At 38.7% G+C, this 22,210-nt stretch overlaps 1 protein-coding gene across 4 annotated transcripts in view; it reads right to left on the bottom strand.

Moving 5' to 3' along the window:
• The window catches only part of LOC131063948 (tetratricopeptide repeat protein SKI3), a 167,273-nt gene that overhangs the window by 46,412 nt on the left and 98,651 nt on the right, over window positions 1-22,210 (bottom strand). For all 4 annotated transcript variants that reach the window (XR_009111186.2, XM_057997943.2, XM_057997941.2 and 1 more), the window contains 2 exons: window positions 233-316; window positions 68-118 (listed from right to left, as the gene is read on the bottom strand). Coding sequence is in view for 3 of the 4 variants with exons in the window: in XM_057997943.2 (XP_057853926.2) it covers window positions 68-118; window positions 233-316 (135 nt within the window). In the remaining variant the exon portion in view is untranslated. The remainder of the gene's footprint in view (window positions 1-67; window positions 119-232; window positions 317-22,210) is intronic.

Raw genomic sequence — 22,210 nt, 5'->3', positions numbered from 1 at the left:
GCAATATTAATTGACCTTTTTGTTAAGTATTTGCAGGCATACAACAAAATGAAAGAAAATAACTAACCTTAACAGCTGCAGTAAGCATTCCATGTCGTTGATATGCAAGGCCTAGAGCCTGAAATACAGAAGAATTTAAGAATCATATCGCATGGATTTACAATATACTTAAAAATGTAATGCTCAAGGTAAGTGATTAGCATAAAAAATATTGTATAGCTCCTTAACTTACTTCCCACAAGTCTGCACAAATTGGATAACCACGAATTGCATGCTGAAGGCTACCAACTGCATCTGACCATTTCCGTTGATTCACCTGATAAAACAAAAACATTTTTAAAAATATGAAGCCAACAAAAACATTTTTATAAATATGAAGCCAACAAAAACATTTTAAAAAATGCAGTTAGTGAAAACATAGATATCTCAATTGCTTATAATGGCCACTTCTTATTTAAATTTGAGAAGCAAAATTTATAATCATAATGTCAAAAAATAATGAACAAAGCTTGCAGAGGTGGCAATCGCCTTCTCTAGTTTTCAGTGTGGCACCTGAGAGTTTTTGATTTGGAGGCATCCATGTATGTTGTTGTTTTCTTTACTTGAACATGAGATGTTGATTGTGGACCTACAAATAGTGTGAGCAGTTTCCATTTCTGCTGGTGAACTCAGCCCAAAATGTGAAGGTAAGAGCATGAGTAGCCGGAAACTCCTTTGTCCCTCCCTAGGCACGTGTATCTGTTCCCGTATCCAGAACGGATACGTATCCGATACAGCATAGATACACGTCGTATACTGTACCAACACGCGCCCAAAAGCCCTTGATTTCCAACCATGCTAGATACTATGTGATTTGATTTTTAAAAAATTTGATGTAAATCTTCCTAAATTTAAGTTCAAAAAACTTCATTTATGCAGTTTTTTTTAGAAAAAAATTGGTATAAACAAAACCTACACCAAATGAGAAAGACAAATGAAATGTTTTTCTATTTCAATGACCTATATTTTGGGTAATCTTCCAATGCAACTCTACTATTTTTGCACATTGTAAAATGTTAAATCAGCTTATCATTATTTATGTAGCAATTATGTGTCTATATTGGTTCTAAAGTAATGAAAATCTCCTCGAATAACTTAGAAAATTGTGTTAAATATATGTGTATGTGTTTTTATGAATGACGTATCCAGCCAGACCCGTATTGGGGGTCTTAAAAAATGGCCATATCCATATCCAATATCGTAACCGTATTTGTATCCGTATCCGTATCCATGCAACTTTGGCATGAAGCTTGGTCTTGCATTTTCTCAATTATATCTCTACAATGATTTTCAAGGACTGTAGGAAGACTACAGTTCAACCTCCCCCAAACACCACCTTTCCCTCTTCATAAATTAATAAAACCCTACAAGTCAAGCTAAAGGGAATGACATTATTATGGGAGGAAGTACCTATTGTGACCATTTCACACATCACCCCATAAAGATGGTGACCCTCTTTTCTTTCTTCAAGTCTTAGCCTCTTAGTCTAGTCTCTCCCTCTCGCAGGTGAAATGAGTAAGTTTATAGGGTCTAGATGTCATGTGAGTCAATCATCAGCTCAACCGAAGTTGTTTCAAGAGCCTTATCTTGTAAGTTTGAATGGAGAAAATGAAACAAGATGATGAGCAAATATGCATTATTCGATTTCAATTCACCTCATTCTCCAAGCCTCCAAAACCTTAACTTCACAAACTCAATGACCTGAGCGAGCTTCAAGTTTGGCTAGAAGGGAGCAAACTTCAAGATTTAGGCTATATGAGCGAACTTCATGTTGAGAGGTAGGAGAGCGAATCTCCCTTGAGTGCCTTGTTTGAGTATATGTGTGAATATGAGTTTGAGCGTTTGAATGAGATAGTCCAAGGATTGAATTAATATGCAACAAAATGATTGAAGACAAGCTCAAAGTTAACTTCAAGATTTGATACACATGAGCGAACTTCACAAGTTGGAGGAGATGAGCAAACTTCACAATTTGAGGGAGATGAGCAAATTTCACCTTTAGCAACATAGGCACGAACTTCACAAGCTAAAGAAAGAGCAAGATCAATGGCGAAGTTCAAAAGTTGCTTCATGTGATGGATGAGCAAACTTCACGTTTTCAAGAGGATGAGCAAACTTCACGTTTTCAAGAGGATGAGCGAACTTCACAAATTGGACAACTTGAGCTACATGAGCGAACTTCAAGATTCAAGGGAGATAAGCGAACTTCAAGGATCAAGCTACTTGAGTGAACTTCGCAAAATGGAGTACATGAGCAAACTTCAAGGATCAAGCCATGTGAGCAAACCTCACAAAATGGAGTACATGAGCGAACTTCAAGATTTGATACACATGAGCGAACTTCACAAACTCAATGACATGAGCGAACTTCAAGATTTGATGAGGATGAACGAACTTCATGTTTGAAGCTAAATGAGCGAACTTCATGTTTCAAGGGAGATGAGTGAACTTCAAGATTCAAGGGAGATGAGCAAACTTCAAGGATTGAGATAGATGAGTGAATTCTCTTAATATTCTAATGAGGATTAATTAAACATTATTCGGCGCCCCTTAGACAAAATTTAAAATTCAAACAAGAGGAGGTAAGTCAGCCAGCTTGAGGTAGTTTGTTGTTTTAATTTAATTAAGCCAAGTCGGTCTATATGGTAAAAGACAGAACCTTTCCCTAATCGCCTATAAGAAGTTCAAACAATCCTTTCAAACATCAATCAAATCAAACTATTCTTTCAATCAAGGAACAGATTAGCGAATTTTAGCAGCAAAATACCGATTTCATCATCATCAACAGTGAATTCACCCCAAAGGAGCAGCGACTTCATCATCACAAGGGTGAATTTTAGCATTAATATTGCAGATTGAAAGGCGAAATTCATTCTTCAACAGCAACATCAGTCAAAGAATAAAGATGAATTTAAGGGGACAGTGAACACTTGGACATTAACAATCATATCATTAATCAAATTTTGAGTATCAGAAGTAAGTGCATTATTTAGACTGATACAAAATCAGGTACAGGTCTTATTAAGGTCAGAAATTGATTTTGTTTAGGCAAATTAGACCTCCCTAATTCATCTAGAAGAGTAAATCAGTCTTATCCAGCAATTGATTTCACATTTATTAAGATGCAAGATTCATTTGGATTAATTTCATGACTGAGTAAATAGGCTTCGTTACATCAATATTTCACCACCACCCTAACTTACATATCTCTTATAGGTGAGAGATGGTGGCTCCTAAACGGAACAAAACCATTACCCGTCATGCACTCATCAAGGAAGATTCAAGGAGCGGTGCATTCCAAAGCAGGATCACTTCACATTGGAGCATAATATGAGACACCAATCTCGGGAAGTTTGACACCAAGAAGTTTCAGCACCCATCATACACAAGTGAACCTACTGCTACAGCCAAGAAGATGATTGAAAGTGGGATCATAAATGCTGCCGGCTTTCCTCCCGCGGTACAATGCTATGAGCTAATTGTGGAATGTGCTCACTCTACCTCAAGAAGAATAGTAGCCAAGGATGGAACAGTGCTCGCGTACCTCTCAGAGACAGCAATCAGTGAAATATTTCATCTACCTGAGCCTAAAGACATGGTCTACATAAGCATGGAAGGAGCTAAGTCCGCCTATGATGATTATCCAGATGCTTGTGCAAAGATCATCAACAAGTTTTGGTTGAAGAAGAGAAGAGGTGGTAGGAGCAGATGGACCAACAAACTACATAGGTTGGACTTCAATGATGAATACAGAGACTTCATCACCTTACTCCATTGATTGGGCGAGACTCATCAGCAATAGCATTGATCTACAATTAAGGAGGCTGATTCGCACCAAAACATTCTATATGAGCTCCTACATCATATACTCCCTTGCGAGAAATTATGACTATCCAAGACTTATGTACACGGGCGTAGTCGGAAGGAGACCCAGAGCGATAATGGTGCATGAGTGTTATCTGCAACTTAATCATCCACCAAAACAGCACTATAGGAGAGTGAATGATGCATTCACTAGGCATATCACGAGGACGCTTCGAGGTGGATTACAGCGAAGACTCTCTTCAGAAGCACAAGCATTGGTAGAACAACATGGTGCATGGTTCATCTAGTTCTCGAAATTCACCTATACCAGAGTTCAAGGATGCCCTTTTCCTCCCTACATATTGTCGCACTACCCAACAAATAGAGTGGTGTTACTTGAGGTGGTGAGACAATTGGTGGCATATGTCAAGGCATATAGGCATAAGCATGGAACCAGTGTTTCTTTTTCTATCACGCTTGGTGATTCTATTGAAGTATGTCCTTCCATTCATGTAGTTGAGAATGCCGAGAGAGAGTTGGCACTCCATTCACTCAAGCCATTCACACCTAGAGATTGCTTCGATCCATATGATAATGTAAAAGAAATTTTGGGAAAGAAGTATGGACACCAGTGGCAATTTGAAGATTATTGGATGAACGTTCAAGATGATGTAGAAGTGAAGAAGATGTATTCAAGGCTACCTCTCGATTTCATCAAGAAATGCAAGTTGTTCCATGTTGCCAATCAAGTTCAAGATAGCGGCAAATAACTTCAATTAGCCTATGCCAAAGAAAATAAGGAGATCAACATCAAATGGGTTGACATGGCAGTCATTGATTTGAAGGAGTTGATGAAACCAGTTTTGGAATACACTCACATATGGATAGACATACAGCACCAGAAATTGAAAGAACAAAACTTAGAAACGACATTCCACTTAAAAGAAAAAGCAGATGGTGAAGATGAAGCAAGCGCAAGTGGGAGTGCACCTCAACCATCTCACTCAAGAGGTTCAAAGAGAAAGGATGATAGTGAAGAGGAGTCATCAGGAAAGAAGGATAAATCAAATTCCAGTCATCCTTCCTCCAGACATGAAGAAGAGTCGAACCAGAATGAAAGACACAAAGAACAGAGGGTAGAAAGGGAGTTGTCAAGAAGCAAATGAATCAATGGAATCCACAATTCACAATGATAAAGGCAAGGAGAAGTCATCACAGGGACAAGAAGATCTCACACATCACACCCGAGAGATCGAAGGAGGTGAAGAAGAGGATAATGATGAGACTACCTCACCACCTAGAGAGAAGCAAATGCATGAAGAAACACAGATTCAAGAAGGAAGATCCTCTATTCCTGAATGGCTAAAGGAAAGACTAGCCCAAGAAGTAATAGTAGTGGATGAAGAACCAACATACGACATACCAAGCATTCTAAGCTACACTCAAGAGGTCACCAAGAAAAAGAAAGCTACAAAGATGTCCAAGGTGATTAGAGATGATTCGAGATCGAGGAAGTTGCAAATAGCTACTCCAAAGGTTGATAAGTATGAAGGTGAGATCACGGCAGATGAGTATGATATGGAGACTATTGATTTGGTTCCACTCACCTCCGAGCAAGCTATAGGTGATGCAACTGATTCATTTAAGGCAGTTAATGACATGTTGAGTGCTGAAATAGAAAAGAATAGAAAATTAGAAAAGGAAATAAGTGCGTGGAGAAACTATGTCCATTAATTTCAGCAACCATTGAGACATCAAAGTCCAGTAGCTACACCGCCACCCTTGCTTCCTGCGGAGTCGGTTGATCATATGGAGAAGATAAGGAATTCGGCACAATTGATGGATACATGGATAGAAGGTTCACATATGTTGGTTACCAGATTTGTCCCTTTCTTGAAATTGTAATATTTGTTTTCTCTAAATAGTAATATGAATTATGTACACCCTTTAATGAAAGGACACAAATAAACCAGCAGTTGGATGAACTAATCAAAATCCATCCTCTGCATTAGAGGGCAGCTCCTCATATGATTTGCAATGAATTCTACATAGAAAATCTTTGAAATGAAGACGATTTTAACCAAAAAGCATAGAAAGGCTTTAGCATTCATCTATCAACACAAAGAAATGCCATTAATCATAAAACAAAGAGAAAATTCTGAAGATTAAATAAGAGCTCACAGACTCTGTTTCTCACACAGGTTCATTCCATAAATTCAGAGCAAAGCAAGTACAAAGCAGTATTGATTCTGATCCATACTCTCTAATGCCTCACAAGGCAAGGGGGATCAGCACAACTCAATCCACAATGAATCTGCTAACAAGTAATAATAACAATGAATTCAAGAAAACATAGAATTGACTGATAAGAATAACGATATCATGTACATAGCAGATTTTCTAAGAAAGATCATCAATCTTTAAACGCATAGATTCAAAAATTGCACACCATAATCATTTTCATTCATAAACCAGTCAATCTAGTTCCAAGGAATTCAAAACATAAACAGATATTGTTTGATGCTCGAAAAATTAGTGTTTTTCGGACCTTTCTAGAGTCTCAAAAACATAGTTATATAGCCACAACCTGGCCAACGGTTATAACGGGAAACATGGAAAGCCAACAATTTCCGCCCCGCAAAGTCAGTGAAACCAGTATTAAAATAAAAATAAAAGTGTCTTTGCAACTAACAAGTGAAAAGGATCTATCATCAGCGAAAAATATTACTATGCAGTTCTGGTAACTGCTTCTTTCTTCCAATCTGCATGAGCAGTGGCAAAGTGTTGAATGAAAGTGTTATGAGGTAATCCCACGTGTGCCATTTGTTGCTTCTAGACCTCCTTTTCCCTGTGAACCTGTGCAACTTTGTCAGAGTGACTATCCAGATGTCCGATGCATAAAAACAGGAGTGATTCAATCTTAGCAATCACACTTAAGTCATCTGGAACTAAACCCTTAGCTTCTTTCACACAATTGATATTGCCCTTAAATGATTTTGTTATAACCTCAATTATCTCAAGGGTTCTTCCATCATCTTTTAGACATTTTATCCCAATGCACACGAGTTCATTTCTCATGGAGGTAACTAATTCTGCGAGTTGATTTATCAATTTTACAAAGTCCTCATAAGCATGTTTTATCAGAGAATTTCTCCATTCAATGTTCCTCTGGCCCACATACAAAATACTATCATCCAAGCCTGCCACAGGTTTTTCAGCAATAAACTTCATTACTCCATAATTTTGCACTTCTCGCATCTATGCAGCTTTTGACACCCATTTAGCTTCCCCATTTTTCCAATTGATGATTTCAACCTCCAACTCCTTCATCACTTGTATCGCCCCATCATATACTCTACTTAGATTAAAAAAGTATTCTGCACCAGACTTTTGAATTCTTTCTAACCATTCCATCACAGTTTCTGTGATCAACCTGCATTTTTGTATTTGTTCCAAAGTCTTCTGATTTGCAAGGGGATTTAGGATCGAAGGACATTGGAATCTGTGACAAAGGTTGAGGGTTCGGATCATTGATTGCCTCGATATATTCTGCCATCCTTCATAACATCTCTTTCATCTGATGCTTATCTTTCTCGTCTTTCCAGGTCCTGGTTATGATCTTTGTTGAAGCCTCAAGGTGAAGAACATTTGTGGCTCGAGAAGCAGTTCCAATATTTATCTTTTCAACAACGAAGTCCTGAGTTGTGGGGTTCTTTGTCTTTTCATTTGTTAATGGTCGTGCAATCTTCGCGATCTAGTTCCCACTATCTGCATCAAAATCAAGTTTTGACATAGTTTTTGACTTCTTCGCTTTAGGAGTTTTTCCCGGGCATTTACTTACCATGTCTTCAATTGGAATCGAGGTTGGAACAATGTTTCTCTTTTTGCTGCTTAACATGTTTTCTAACCATACTGGTCCTAAAGGAACTTGAGACTTATCTGGATCAGTTCCAGTTTCCTTTCCATCCCTTACTACCATAGTAGTAACTTCATTTAAGGCTTCCTGTTCCTATTGATTATTACCCTCATCAGCCAAGCCTTGTTGTTCTTTGATTGGATTAATTGAGGTGGTATCCATCTCAAGGTCAACCACCACAATATCAACAGGCAAGGATTGCCTTTTGCTCCTTGTTCTGGAGCGGGTGACTCTGAGAGAAGTTGTCTCCTCTTTGATTTGCATTGTCTTCGCTCTCTGTACTTCTTTTCCCTGTTTCTATGAACCTGCAGCACAAGATGGGGCAAGAGAATAAAATACCAAGACCTCAATGGGTGAGGTTGAACCTTTCCTTGAGCTTCTACTCAGTCTCCGCTTTCTAAGCCACTTCTTTGTTCTTCGAATGACCAAGATTGTCCTGGTTTGAATCTGTTCTTCCTCATCTTTTTTCCAGTCAATCTCTGGTATTACTCCTTGCTGCCTATCATCAACAAATTGGGGATCGAGCAAATCATTTTCATCATCCACAATATTTGCAATATTTATCTTCGGACCATAATCCCTAATTTGTTGCACTATGAGTCTCAGGTGAGCTCTTTTTCGGACTTCATACTCATCCACACAATCTGCCCAAAAGTCTTCTAGATCAGGTACATGTCGAAAATTCTCCCTGAATGTAAACTGTGCCATTGCAAATCATTTAGTATCAAACTCAGTGCGGGGAAAATACAACTAAAAGTTGAACCTTTTGAACTCTAATTCCAAATTCAAAGCATTTGAGACACTGTTACAAGTGTAATGTGTCAATTCATTGGGAAAGGAAACTCTTGTTTGGTGTTCTTCCCCATATTTCTTATCTATTGAGCAGGTTGCCTGCAAACTTCAATTAACACTTGCCTGTCAAAGACATATCTTGGCAATTTGTAGGGTTCTCCTTCAAAAACCCCAACCCTCAAATAAGTGAACCTGGAAAACTGAATATAAAAGCTGCCATGTATATTTATAAATTGCATAGCTTCCTCAGTTAATCTCTTATGAATATCTCCTTTCAACTCAAATACTAACCTACCAAGGAAAATATTATGAACCTTGTAATAATTTTCAGTGACCCTGTGTTGTTGCAAATGCGGTGATATTCATATATCCTCATATCATTCTGCCAAGTTTCATGATACAGAGCTACCCATTGACGAGTGCAGGCTAAACAGTATATGAGGTAAGAGGACATATGGAGATTTGTGTTTCCAAAACAACTTAAACCCTCATGCATTCTTTCTGCAATTAACTCTGCCCAATCTATGTATCTCTTTTCGCCAAAAATGACCTGAATAAAGAAATACATCCAATCCTGCCAATAAAAAGCTATCTAATTTCCCCGCATTCTATGTAATAAAATGACTATGTCCCTTACTTCCTGAATCAGATGCTCTCGAGTTAATGGGCTTGGCAGTCTTGAACCCCCCTTTTGAAATTTCAATAACCAATTTCTTGCAATGACACTCCTATAACATGACTTCTTCTCAGAGAAAAGTCCTTGCGACTTGCATACCATCCAATCCTCATATTGCTCCTTCTCTGGTATTTTCATTACGGCGGAAACAACCTCCCGACTAATTGCAAGCAAAACCTTACCCTCTGCGTCTCTTATACACCTCTCTACAGGATCATATCTGCTCATACATTCCAAAACTACTTCTGGACATGACACAGCTGGAGGAAATGCTACAGCTTCTACCAACCCACTATCTGGAATTTTTTGCATCAAATGGGAACTAGCAAAATTTCGCACTCTTTCATGGAATTCCTCTAAGTCTACTGATGGCAGAAAAGTATCTCCTATGTCAAGCAAGGAACTAACTAACCAAGACTTCTGGTCTATTTGAGGGACTTTCGATCTCATTTTATCTTTACAATCAAAAAATGCACAGTAAGAAGAATTGATTGAACCAAGTGAAGTATCAAATAACACATTCAATTTATGAAAACCAACGAGAAAAGAGGAAGAACTTGCACTCACCTTTAATGCAGAACTGAGAATTCACAGAGTCGGGAGCAAGAAATGTCGCCTTCGCTAATCTTCTACTTACCAAATTGGGCAAATAATAAAGACAAGTAACTCATTTTAAATAAAACAGAGCTTAGGGACTGGCCTAAAATATTGGTCGCACGATTCGTCATGATTTGAAAACTGCATACTCATCTGTGCCGAATCGTGCCGAAAAGATTAAGTTCTGACACTTTATTAATAACAAGTCTTTTCTCCTCCATATCCTTTAATTGAAATGATTACTTGGAATGATTATTCCCAAGTATTGATTTTCATCACAATTCATTTTCTCAAGGTTCATCTTTTAAATCCAAAATATTCCCTATATGCCAACACTTGTTCACTTTATCTCAAAAGTCATCAATCCTCAAACTTTGAACCTTGAACCCTTCGAAAAGAAGTTCAAAGGTTCAAGTTCAAAACAGTATCAGTGCAAAACACACGAACATGCCTAAGCTTACCCATTATAAAACACAACTTACGCAAGACTTGCTTTAACATGTTGAACCTTGAACCTTGAACCACTCTAAAGGTTCACGGTTCAAGTTCAATGAACTATGACCACCAAGACCTTTAGCGCCTTATTTAAAAACAAAGCCGCTATACCACATACCGCACTTGAACTTGAACCTTGAACATTAGAACGGTTCAAGCGAGAGGTTCAGTTCAAGAAAAATTGCAAAGGGGAAAAAATTTAAAGAACGCGAGAAAGACATAATACAAGCGCGGACTAACATTGGCTCTGACTAGGGACTGGGACTGTAAAGGACCAAGACATGAATTCGAAATCTCTGGTTTCGCAAACAAACTTACGGAAAGAAAGGACCGAAACACAACAAAACAAAAACCAATGACTAACTACACACAACAAAATCTTATATACAAGACCTACACAAGACTCCTGTTTACAATTGAAATAATTTCAAATCCTGTCCATTATAAGACAGGGGAAGAGCAGTACCATCCTGATATGCAAGTTTGAATGAATTTGGCCCCTTTACCTCATGAATCAAGAATGGTCCTTTCCAAAGCGATTCGAACTTCGTATGTGCTCCTTTTAGTTCTCTTCTTCTGTCCCAGAGCAGTACCTGATCACCTAGCATGAATTTCCGCGACCTGGCCTGCTTGTCAAATATCTTCTTCACCCTCATCTGATGCTCTGTTATCCGGTCTACTAATTTATCTCTTTCTTCATCAATCCTCATCAAATGCATAATCCGTTTTTCCAGAGAATCCTGAAAATTAGCGTCCTCAATGACAGTCTATAACTTAGTAGCTGCAAGTTCCAGAGGAAGTGCTACCTGAGCCCCTACACCATAGACCAATTCAAATGGTGACATCCCAATAGCTCTTTTTGGTGATGTATGATCAGCCCAAAGGGCTTCATACAATTTTTTATGCCAATCTTTGAAGTTTTTGCTCACTAATTTCTTCATAATATTTATAAGGTTTTTATTGCTGGATTCCGCTTGACCATTTCCCTCAGGATAATAATCAGAAGAGTGAGCGAGGGATATCCCATGATCATAGTACAATAATGAGATCTCAGCAGAAGAGAAATTAGTGGCATTATTGGCCACAATTTTTAGCCGAACTCCGAATCGAACCAAGATATTCTCCTTGAGAAAGTTACAAACAACCTCAGAAGATGTTTTCCGTACCGAAATGGCTTCCACCCATTTAGTAAAATAGTTTGTAGCTGTCAGTATATGTGTATGTGTATGTCCTGCACTTGAAGTAGGCATCAAAGGACCTATAAAATCCAAACCCCATTGTTTGAAGGGTTCATCCACAATCACAGGTCGAGCGGTAATGCTGCAAGTTGCGGCTTACCTGTGAACAATTTACATTTCTCACACTTGGCTACCCATGCATACGCATCTTTGAACATTCCTGGCCAATAATAACAATTCTTCAAAATTTTGTAAGCAGTTACAGTTGATGAAAAATGGCCGCCATAGGCCTCATCATGGAAAGTTTTCAACAGAGACTCTTGGAGCGATTTATCTATACAGCGCAAGAAAGTTCCATCTAATCCCCTTTTATATAAGACATCGTTAAAAATGACTTATTTGGCAGCCTTTAATCTCAAGTTCCGCTTTTCTTTTGAAGAAAGATGTATTGCGCAGTCTCCATAGGTCAAATAATAAACAACGTCCGCAAACCAGGAATCTTGGAGTCCGACAAACAAGACTAAGGGCAATTCCTCTGTCATTTCCTCCTTACTTTCAGCAATCAATTTGCATAGACCCTGTCCTCTTACCAATTTTGTGGGCTTGATATCTAAATTGAGCTCTTGAATTTTTGACACCCAAGAGGCTCTACTATTCATTCCTATATCTTGTTGTGTCAATATACTCTTGACTGCGGAATGAGGCACATAAACAATGGCATGGAAATGGAGAATATAGTACCTGAACTGTTTTACGGCCTTCACAACCGCATATGCTTGTTTTTCCATTAGTGAATATTTCAATTCATGCTTTTTCAATGGTACACTCATGAATGATATTGGGACTTCTTCATTATCCTCATTCTTCTGTAATAAAATTCCTGACATAGTATGCTCCGAGGCATAACAGTAGATAACCAAATCCTTCCTAAAATCAGGATTAACCAAAACAAGTGCATGACCAGTAGCATTCTTTATTGATTCAAACGCTTTCTTCCCTTCCTCATTCCATTTAAAGGCTTGTTTTCGCTCATCAAATTCACAATATACCTGGTAGTCTCTACAAAATTCGGGATGAACCTCCTTAAAAAGTTTACCTGTCGAAAGAAGGATCTAACGGCATTTCTATTTGATGGTAGACCTAGCTATTGAATTGCTTTTACCCTTTCAGGGTCTATTCTTACTCCTTCCTTAGAAACAATATGGCCAAGCAACTTACCCTCTGTCACCCCAATCACTAACTTTTGGGGGTTTAGGGACACCCCATGCTCACGACACCTCTGTAACACTTGTCTCGAATCCCTCAAGTGATGTTTTCTTCTTTTTGAGAAAACGGTTAAATCATCGCGATACACAACAATTATCTTATCCTTCAAATGACCAAAGGACAAATCCATAGCACACTGAAATGTCGCTCCTGCATTGATTAAACCAAATGGCATTCGGTTGTAAGCAAAGGTACCCCAAAGCGTTATAAAGGCAGTCTTATGTTGATCACCTTCCAGGACACTAATCTGATTATAACCCGAAAATCCATCGAGCATAGACATCATCTCGGAACCTAAAACTGTTTAGGTGGCAAAATCTTGGCCCTTGATCTTCATTCGATCTTGACCCTTCATTGTATTTGGGAGTATTATATAAAGTCCACTCATTTCATTTGTAAAAGGTTAATAGGATTTTGATTAGAAAATTAGTAAGCAAGAGAAAGATTAGATATTAGAGATAGAATTCAAGAGTGATAAAAGGACTTGAAGAATGAATTGCTGTTGTTTGGCTTTTGGATTAAAAAAACATTGAAGTTATGGTGTTTCTATTCAATCTTTGAAGCTTATTGCATGGTTCTTTATCCTTTCAAGTCAATCTTTAATGTTAGTTTAAGTACTTAGATTGAATGATGGTGTTGTACTTGATGTATTGTGAAACTCATAATCCATACCACTAACCTCTTGCTGATCGTAAGTGTGACTTGTGTGGTCAACTTGTATCATTGTAAGCGATTAAGTTCAATTGTTACTTAATCATGGGTATGCATTCAAGTGATGGTGTCTAATGCTTAGTAACAATTTGAAAAACTTAAAGTATCCTTAGAAGATTGCACTAGTTTTGGTGGAGTTGTTCTTGTATGGTGATGCTACGACTAGTAGAGTTTCACTGATGTCGTACACATCCATTCATTCCTAGGATAGCTTAGAACTTCTCTAAACGCTCATCTTTTGCCTTTTTTTGACAAACATTCAATAGTATTAGGAAGGAACTTGTTGGTTGAAAATTTTGTACACTTGGGGAAATATACAAAATTGTGGGGAAATTTTCAACCACTGTTTGTGAGTGAAACTCTCTTAATTCAGGGAAGGCTCCCCCTATCTAACTACAACTTTAAAAATAAAATGGGATGGGACAGCAGTCTTTCTTCTTCTTTCAAGAAAGTCAATATCATTTTCTCTTCACAGAAAAGTGATAGCAATTTAACATAAAACAGTAGTAACAACTTTTTAAAATGAAATGAAAAAAAGGAAATGAAGTTTCCTGAAAGCTCAAAGACTTTTGTCACTTCCTTCGGGACGGGACAGCAATATCAAGCTCAAAGTCTTGATTATATGAAGTCCTATCTACCCTTTTCTTATACTAACACTATCAAGAACAAATTACAACAGCTCAAAGACTGGAATATCTTACTCTTTTCTACATAAAACAATGGGAAGTAGTATAAGCTCAAAGACTCACAGCTATTTCTCACAAAATCTGCTCCTAAACTCTCTTAAGAATAAGTGCAAGCACAAGGACTTACAGCTCCTCTTAAAAGAATATTTATTCTAATTTAAATTTAACCTGAAATACTTGCAACACAAAGACTGCAAATCAAATTCAATTAAGTTCTTTGAAGGAACACTTGCAAGAAAGATAATATAGAACACAAACTCAAGAATGAGGCACAAAGACGCAAAGCTTCAGCAATTTCCTTCTATTTCTTTCAATTCTTGAATTCACACATGAAAGCTCAAAGACTTCTTTGCTGTAAATTTGGCAAAATTTTTGCTTGCTTTTCTAAAAGATAAAGATTACAATAGACCCCTCAAGTATTTATAGAAGAGAAGTCTTGAGAAAAAGGTGGGAGGATCCTAACTAACTTGAGAGATTCTCTCAACCACCAAGACTTATTCAATAACTAACTAAGACTTATTCCAACTACAATCCTAACTAAACACAACTTGTAGTTGCCTTACATGTAATTACAAAAATGCAAGTGATGGGTTAACTTGCAATTACAAAGTTATTTTTTTACATGCAACTTGTCAAAAGAAAAACTACAACTAAGAGATTACAAACCTGGAAAAATACAACTAGAAAAACTACAACTAAGAGATTACAAATCTAGAAAAATACAACTAAGTGTTGAAAAACACTTAAGCTGCAGCATGTGAAGACATGAATCCTTCGAACTTCTGGATGATCATTCGTAGCTCAGCGGGATTCGGTTTGTGGGTGTTCTTGGCAACAACCATGGTCTTCACAATGGTATCATGTCATCGAAGAAGCATACAGTCGTTCTTCTCCAAGATGGACTGGATTTCATGCAAAAAGATTTGATGTTTCATCAGAACCTGAATTGAAGCAACTGAGAATTGTTCGCTCCTCCATTCATTATGAATCCTCATCTGTAGATTTGTGAACACTTCTTCTTCTAGTATCATCTCTCCATTCTGACTCATTATGTTGCAAGAGGCCTTCTCACAATGGGAAACAATGCCTTGGAATACTTCACTCCGCAATCTCATGACCCTAGAAGGAATAATGGCATGCTCCTGAAGAACACTCAACTGTTGTTGGGGCATGGTACACCAAATTGTCAAACAACCTTCAACCCTTTCCAAATTTTGTTTGAAAGTGTCAGAGGTATGATTCAATTTTTCTTCAATGGTCTCCAACTTAGACATCATTTGGAAAATGTCTTTCAGCACTTGTGCACATAGAGCATGAAGTTGATCCACCCAAGAATCTAACGCTTGTACTTTCTGAGCAGCTCTTTCAACTCCCCGAATTGATTCTTGGGAACCCAAAGAACTTGTAGGATTACTCCCTTCACTAGCAAGTTTTGTAATTTTATGAACAACTACAACAAGTTGCTAGTTGTCCTCTTCTAGCTTGTCTTTCTTTTCTAGAAGTTCATCATACCGCTGCACTAGTGAGGCTATGGATTGTTGGGCATCATGTTTGACCACTTCATGTGTTTGTTTACCCAATTCAATCCTCCTAACCCTGTAATCAGCAGCTCGCATTTCCTCGCGTGGCTTATCCACAAGGGGCTCAACCATTTCTGCCACTTTCATCTTATTGCCATCAACAGTTACTCTTGAGATTGTCTTGGCCTTTTTAGCAACCTTGGGCCTAGACTGTTTGAGTTGCTGATAGTCAAAGACATCAGAAGAGATTTCCTGCTTCTTCCTCTTTGGGGTAAAAGAACTAAGCCATGGAGGTAAAACAACTAGTTCTCCTCTAGTAGCTATTGAAGGCGAAGGAGAAGCGGTTTTTGTTTGAACAGCCGTGGTCACCCTGGGAGGTGTATCTGTTTGGATGGCAACCATGGTTTGCTCAGTAACCAATGGGCATGAAGATTGCCTCATTAATTCTTCAAATCCAGAAGTAGAAGTATCAATCTCTGACAAATGGATACATGCAGGAGTATCTTCGGGAATTTCCAGCAAACTCTCTTGTTGATGATCAGGAGGCGGCTCAACTACTGAAATAGGAACGGCATTCCCAGGAGACTCTTCCACTATTATGTGAGGAGGAGAAAGAGGCATCTCAATGGAAACTGAGAGAGGAATCTCATGAGGTGATTCCGAAGCTAGAAACTTAGAAGCATCTTCTAATTGTTGTCCTTCTGGATTATCAGAATCAATCACATGAATGTGAAACTGGGACTTTTCCTTTCCACGAACTGTTGCCTCCTCAGGAGGAAGCACTACTACCCGACTAACCTACAATTTGATCCCGGTGCCTGAAGATGATGCACCTTCCTTATTGTCAATTTGAATCTCAGACTTACGTCCAAGGGGTCCCGTAGAGTCATCTTCTTTCCCAACCTTGATCTTGATGAGTCTAACACCATTAACTTTGAGCCAAGTGTTGGTGTTAGCCAAGATAGGCTGAAATCTTTCAAGAATGAACTTGCATTCGTTATGCGACCATTGGATTAAAGGAAGTGGGGCTTCCTCAACCCTTCATGAGACATACTCTGGATCGAGCACATGACCATCATCGATCATTCCATGCGGAATGTCCGCCAGGTTCAAATCAATAACCTACTCAACAGTAAGGCTGCAGTAGTCCATTTTGAGAACCTCCATTTCTGTACGAAGATCTACCCAGATATCCTCAATACGATGCACGTGCACGAAGGACTTTTTGATCTTTTCTTTCATACCCCGGTAATCAAAATCTGCCCTGGACTTAAACCTTTTGAGTTTAATCTCTTACATCTCAGTCTCCATAGCTTTGGCTTTAACGGATGTAACAAGAGAATACCGGCTAATTTTCAATGGGTTTGTTGTAGAAATCCCCATTCCAACCTTATGTCTGACAGATTGATGAGTGTGCACAGCCATGATATGTCTTCCCAACTCCATAAGAATAATCTTTTCAGTCGGGTATCTAGGGAGCATGTATGGTTGCCCACTGTAGCATCCGACCCTCACATAAGTGAAAGTTGGGAATTGAAGAAAGAAGCACCCATACTAATTGACTCTTTCCCATGCTTCATCTAATACCCTTCTATTCTTTAGAGTCTTGTCAAATTGGCACATGAAATAACCAAAGAATGCATCTTGAACTCTTCTGAAATGTAATATGTTGGGTCTCAAAGGCAGCTGATCATAATATTCCCACACAGGTTTAAGCGAGCAGTCACCCTTGGTAGAAAGACCAGGGAAATGTCTGAGTGACGCTGCCAAATACACTAAGTATGAATTCATGTAGAAAGTCATGGTGGTAGGGACTGCGGCAAGTTGCTCTAACAAAGCATCACTGATAATCTCTCCCCATGATATATGATGGGATTGCCTTATGAACATGGTAAACTGATACATCCAGGGTTCAAAAACATTAGAGTGTTCAAGACCCATCATCCTGTTGAGAAGAGTTATGATGTCTCCAATTTCCCACTTAAAGTCACAACAGTACAGCTTAGCCGACCTTGAGAAGGTGGCTCGTGGCTCATGAATCCACCTGTTAATATGACGTTTGCAGTCCTTTTCCCTCTTGACATAGTACTCGGCTGCACTATCCTTTGAAATTTCCATATAAACAAGTGTTGGTAGTATTATGAAGACTTTCTCAATTGTATCTGCATCAAGGCGGATTATTGCCTCACCATCATCATTTTTAATGGTTCTTGTCTCCTTGTCAAAGCGATGGGTGCAAGCGAGAACAAATTCAGGTTCTAGGGCAGCCACTGGAAAAGAGGATGCATGATGGATGTGGCTGTCCAACAGCCGCTACATATTACTATCCTATGGATCCTCCACTCTCTTGACGAATTCCGACATGTCCACATGCCCTATCTCCGTGTCTTTTATGTGATCCAAAAGAGAGGAAACTTGCGAAGGTGAAACTTCATTCTGGTACTTGTCATATTTATACTTCATCTTCTTCGGAATTGTTGGTTGAAAATTTTGTACACTCGTGAAAGCAAACAAAATTGCGGCTTCAACCACAGTTGTGTGAGTATGAAACTCTCCTAATTAAGGGAAGGCTCCCCCTATCTAACTACAACTTTGAAAATAAAATAGGATGAGACAAAAATCTTTCTTTTTTCAAGAAAGACAATATCATTTTCTCTTCACAGAAAAGGATAGCGACTGAATATGAACAACAGTAACCACTTTCAAGTGAAATGAGAGAAAGGAAATGAAGTTTCCTGAAAGTACAAAGATTTTCGTCACTTCCTTCGGGACGGGACAACAATATCAAGCTCAAAGACTTGATTATGTGAAGTCCTATCTACCCTTTGCTATACTAAATTTTACAATGAATAAAAGACAACTCAAAGACTGGAATAATCTATTCTTTCAACATAAAGACAAGAACTAATGCAAGCTCAAAGACTTGCTGCTATTTCTTATCAAACAATAATTTTTCCTCAAGAATAGACACAAGCTCAAAGACTTGCTGCTCTTTCTAGAGATTTTCCTATTTTAATTAATCTTCTCTACTTGCAGCTCAAAGACTTCAAATCAGATTAGACTAAGCTCCTTTAGAAACACTTTGCATGGAAGAAATAAAAAGATTCAAACTCAAACATGTAGCTCAAAGACTCAAAACTTGAGTAATCCTTCTTTATTATTCTTCAAAACTTTCAATTCACATACATAAGCTCAAAGACTTCTTGCTGTAAATTTGGCAAAGTTTTTGCTTGCTTTCCAAAAGATAGATATCAGAATGGACCCTCTCTTCTATTTATAGAAAAGGAACCTTGAGAAAAAGGTGGGAGGATCCTAACTAACTTGAGAAATTCCCTCAACCACCAAGACCTATTCAACAACTAATTATGACTTATTCAAGGTTACAAGTCCTATTCCAAATTGACTTGTAACCTGCCTACTTGTAATTACAAAAATGCAAGTGATGACAACTTGCAATTACAAAAATGTTTTTACAAGTAAACTTGTCGAAAGGGAAACTACAATTTTGAAATTACAATTTTAAATTTACAACCAAGTGTTAAAAACACTTAAGTTGCACCTCTTGAAGTCGTGAACAATTCGAACCTTTGAATAACTTTCTGTAATTCATCAAGATCTGGTTCATGAGTGCTCATAGTCACCACTCTAGTCTTTACAATGACATCATGGCATTGGCATAGCGTGGAGTTGCCCTTTTCCAACGCGGACAGGATTTCCTGCAACTCAGTTTGATACTTAATCAATATTTCAATGGAAGCGACTGAAAATTGCTCACTTCTCCATTCATCATGAATCTTGAGTTGCAGATTTGCAAGAACTTCTTCCTCAGGCAGCAACTCATCATTCTGAATTAGAATGTCGCAGGATGCCTTTTTACAATGGGAGGTAACATCTTGAAAGACTGCTTTACGCAACTTTAAGGTCTCATCAATTTCTTCAATGAGTGATTTGAGAACAAGGGATTTGTTCTCCAGAAGTTCCTCATATTCAATGTACATAACTCTGGAAGGAATTACGTCATGCACCTGAAGAATGCTCAACTGTTGTTGAGGCATCTTTCGCCAGGAAACTAAATTTCTCTCAACCTTCTCCAAATTTAGTTTGAAAGCACCCAAGATTTGATTCAACTTATCTTCAATGATTTCCAATTTAACCATTGTTTCAAATACTTGTCTTATGACTTGTGAACATAAGTCATGCAATTGATCAACCCAGGTGTCTAAGGCTTGAACCTTTTGGGCAGCTCTCTCGATACCTTGGATTGGTTCACTGGCCCTGGAAGAAACAGGCACTTGGCCTTCTCCATTTGAAGGTTGAGTAATACTTTGGATGGCTGCCATGAGTCTTTAATTCTCTACTTCCAACTGATCTTTCTTGGTCAAAACCTCATCATACCGTTGTACCAATGTAGCCACTGTTTGCTGAGCATCATGTTTGACAACCTCACGAGTCTGCTTACCCAGTTGCACTTTTGTGATCCGATAATCAGCTGCTTGCATTTCTTCAACTGGTTTATTTGATATTGGTTCAGCAATTTCTGCCACTCTCATCCGATTTTCATCAACGGTCACCCTCGAAACTGTCTTTGCCTTCTTAACAGCTTTAGGTTTTGATTGTTTCAACTGTTGATAGTCAAAGGCATCAGGTGAGATCACCTACTTCTTCCTCTTTGCAGTAAAGGAACTGAGCCATGGAGGTAAAGCCATTAACTCTGACTCTGGGAAAGAGGGAGAAGCAGTTTTTGTTTGAACAACTGTGGTGACCTTGGGAGAAGTGTCTGTCTGAATAGCCACCATAGTCTGCTAAGTGACGACACGATGTGATGAAGATGTCATGAACTCATCAAAACGGGTCATAGAAGTATCAATATCAGATAAAGGTGCATATGAAGGATCATCTGAAAAGATATTCAGCAAATTTTCGTAAGAACGATTTTGAATTGGTTCTGCTGCTGAAAGTGGAAGAACGTCCTGCGGAGATTCTGAAACTGAAGGGGCAGATTGAGAGTTCACATCTATCACAGGAGGAAACATGGGTACCTCAATAGGAAGTGAAGAAAGAGAATTATGTGGGGACTCTGTAGAAAGCGACTGAGGAGCATTATCAGATTGAGTTTCTTCCTCTGAAGCTTCAGGATCAATCACATGAATTTCCAACTGTGGCTTCTCCTTGCCTTGAACTGTTATTTCCTGGGGAGGAAGCACCATTGCACGGCTGACTCGCAGTTTGATCCTCGTACTAGAAGAAGATGCACCTTCTTTATTGTCCAGTTGAATTTCAGACTTCCGCCCAAGAGGACCTGTAGAATCATCTTCTTTCCCAACCTTAACCTTAATGAGTTTGACACCATTGTTCTTAAGCCAGATATTGGTATTGGCAAGAACTGGCTGAAATCTATACAAGATAGAAATGTCTTCCTTATGGGACCAATGGATAGAAGGAAGTGGAGCCTCATCAACATTCTGATCGACAAACTCAGGATCAAGAATGTTTCCATCATCAATCATCCCTTGTGGCACATTCACGAGGTTTAGATCCACAATCTGTTCTGCAGTGAGTCGACAGTAATCCATCTTGCGAATCTCCTTTTCCGTACGGAGATCAACCCAGATATCTTCTATCCGATGCACATGGATGAAGGTCTTCTTGATCTTTTCCTTCATGCCTCGGTAATCGAAATCAGCTCTAGGTTTGAATCTTTTGAGTCTGATTTCCTGCAACTCAATCTCCATAGCCTTGGCCTTGATTGAAATCATTAGAGAATATTGACCAATCTTCAATGGGTTGTTGGAAGAAATACCCATGCCAACCTTGTGCCTAACCGACTGATGTGTATGCACAGCCATGATCTGTCTTCCCAATTCCATAAGAATAATCTTATCGGTTGGATATCGTGGGAGCATATAAGGCTGCCCGCCATAGCATCCAACTCTCATGTAGGTAAAAGTTGGAAACTAGAGAAACAAACAACCATATTCTTTCACCCTTTCCCATGCTTCATCTGAGAGTCTTTTGTTCTTCAGGTTCCTGTCAAATTGACACAGGTCATGACCAAAGAAAGCGTCCTGGACCCTTCTGAAATGAGACCTACTTGATCTTAGGGGCAATTGATCATAGTATTCCCAAACCGGTACAAGCATGTGGTCACCCTTGGTAGAAAGACCTAGGAAATGTCTAAGTGACGCAACGATATGCACGAGATATGAATTCATGTAGAAGGTGAAAGTAGTAGGGACGACTGCAAGTTGTTCACACAAAGCATCACTGATGATCTCACCCCAACAGATGTGCTGAGACTGCCTTATTAACATAATAAATTGGTACATCCAAGGTTCAAAAACATTGGAATGTTCCAATCCCATCATACAACTCAGAAGGGTAATAGTATCACCGATCTCATTCTTGAAATCAGATGGATATAACTTAGCCCATCTGGTAAGCGCAGTGCGAGGTTCATGAATCCATTTGTTGATAAGACTGTAGATATGACGCTTACAGTCTTTCTCCCTTTTGGCAAAGTATTCAGCTGC

Source organism: Cryptomeria japonica, chromosome 11, assembly GCF_030272615.1.
Source record: "Cryptomeria japonica chromosome 11, Sugi_1.0, whole genome shotgun sequence".
NCBI lineage: Eukaryota > Viridiplantae > Streptophyta > Pinopsida > Cupressales > Cupressaceae > Cryptomeria > Cryptomeria japonica.
This window is presented reverse-complemented; position numbering and strand designations above follow the sequence as displayed.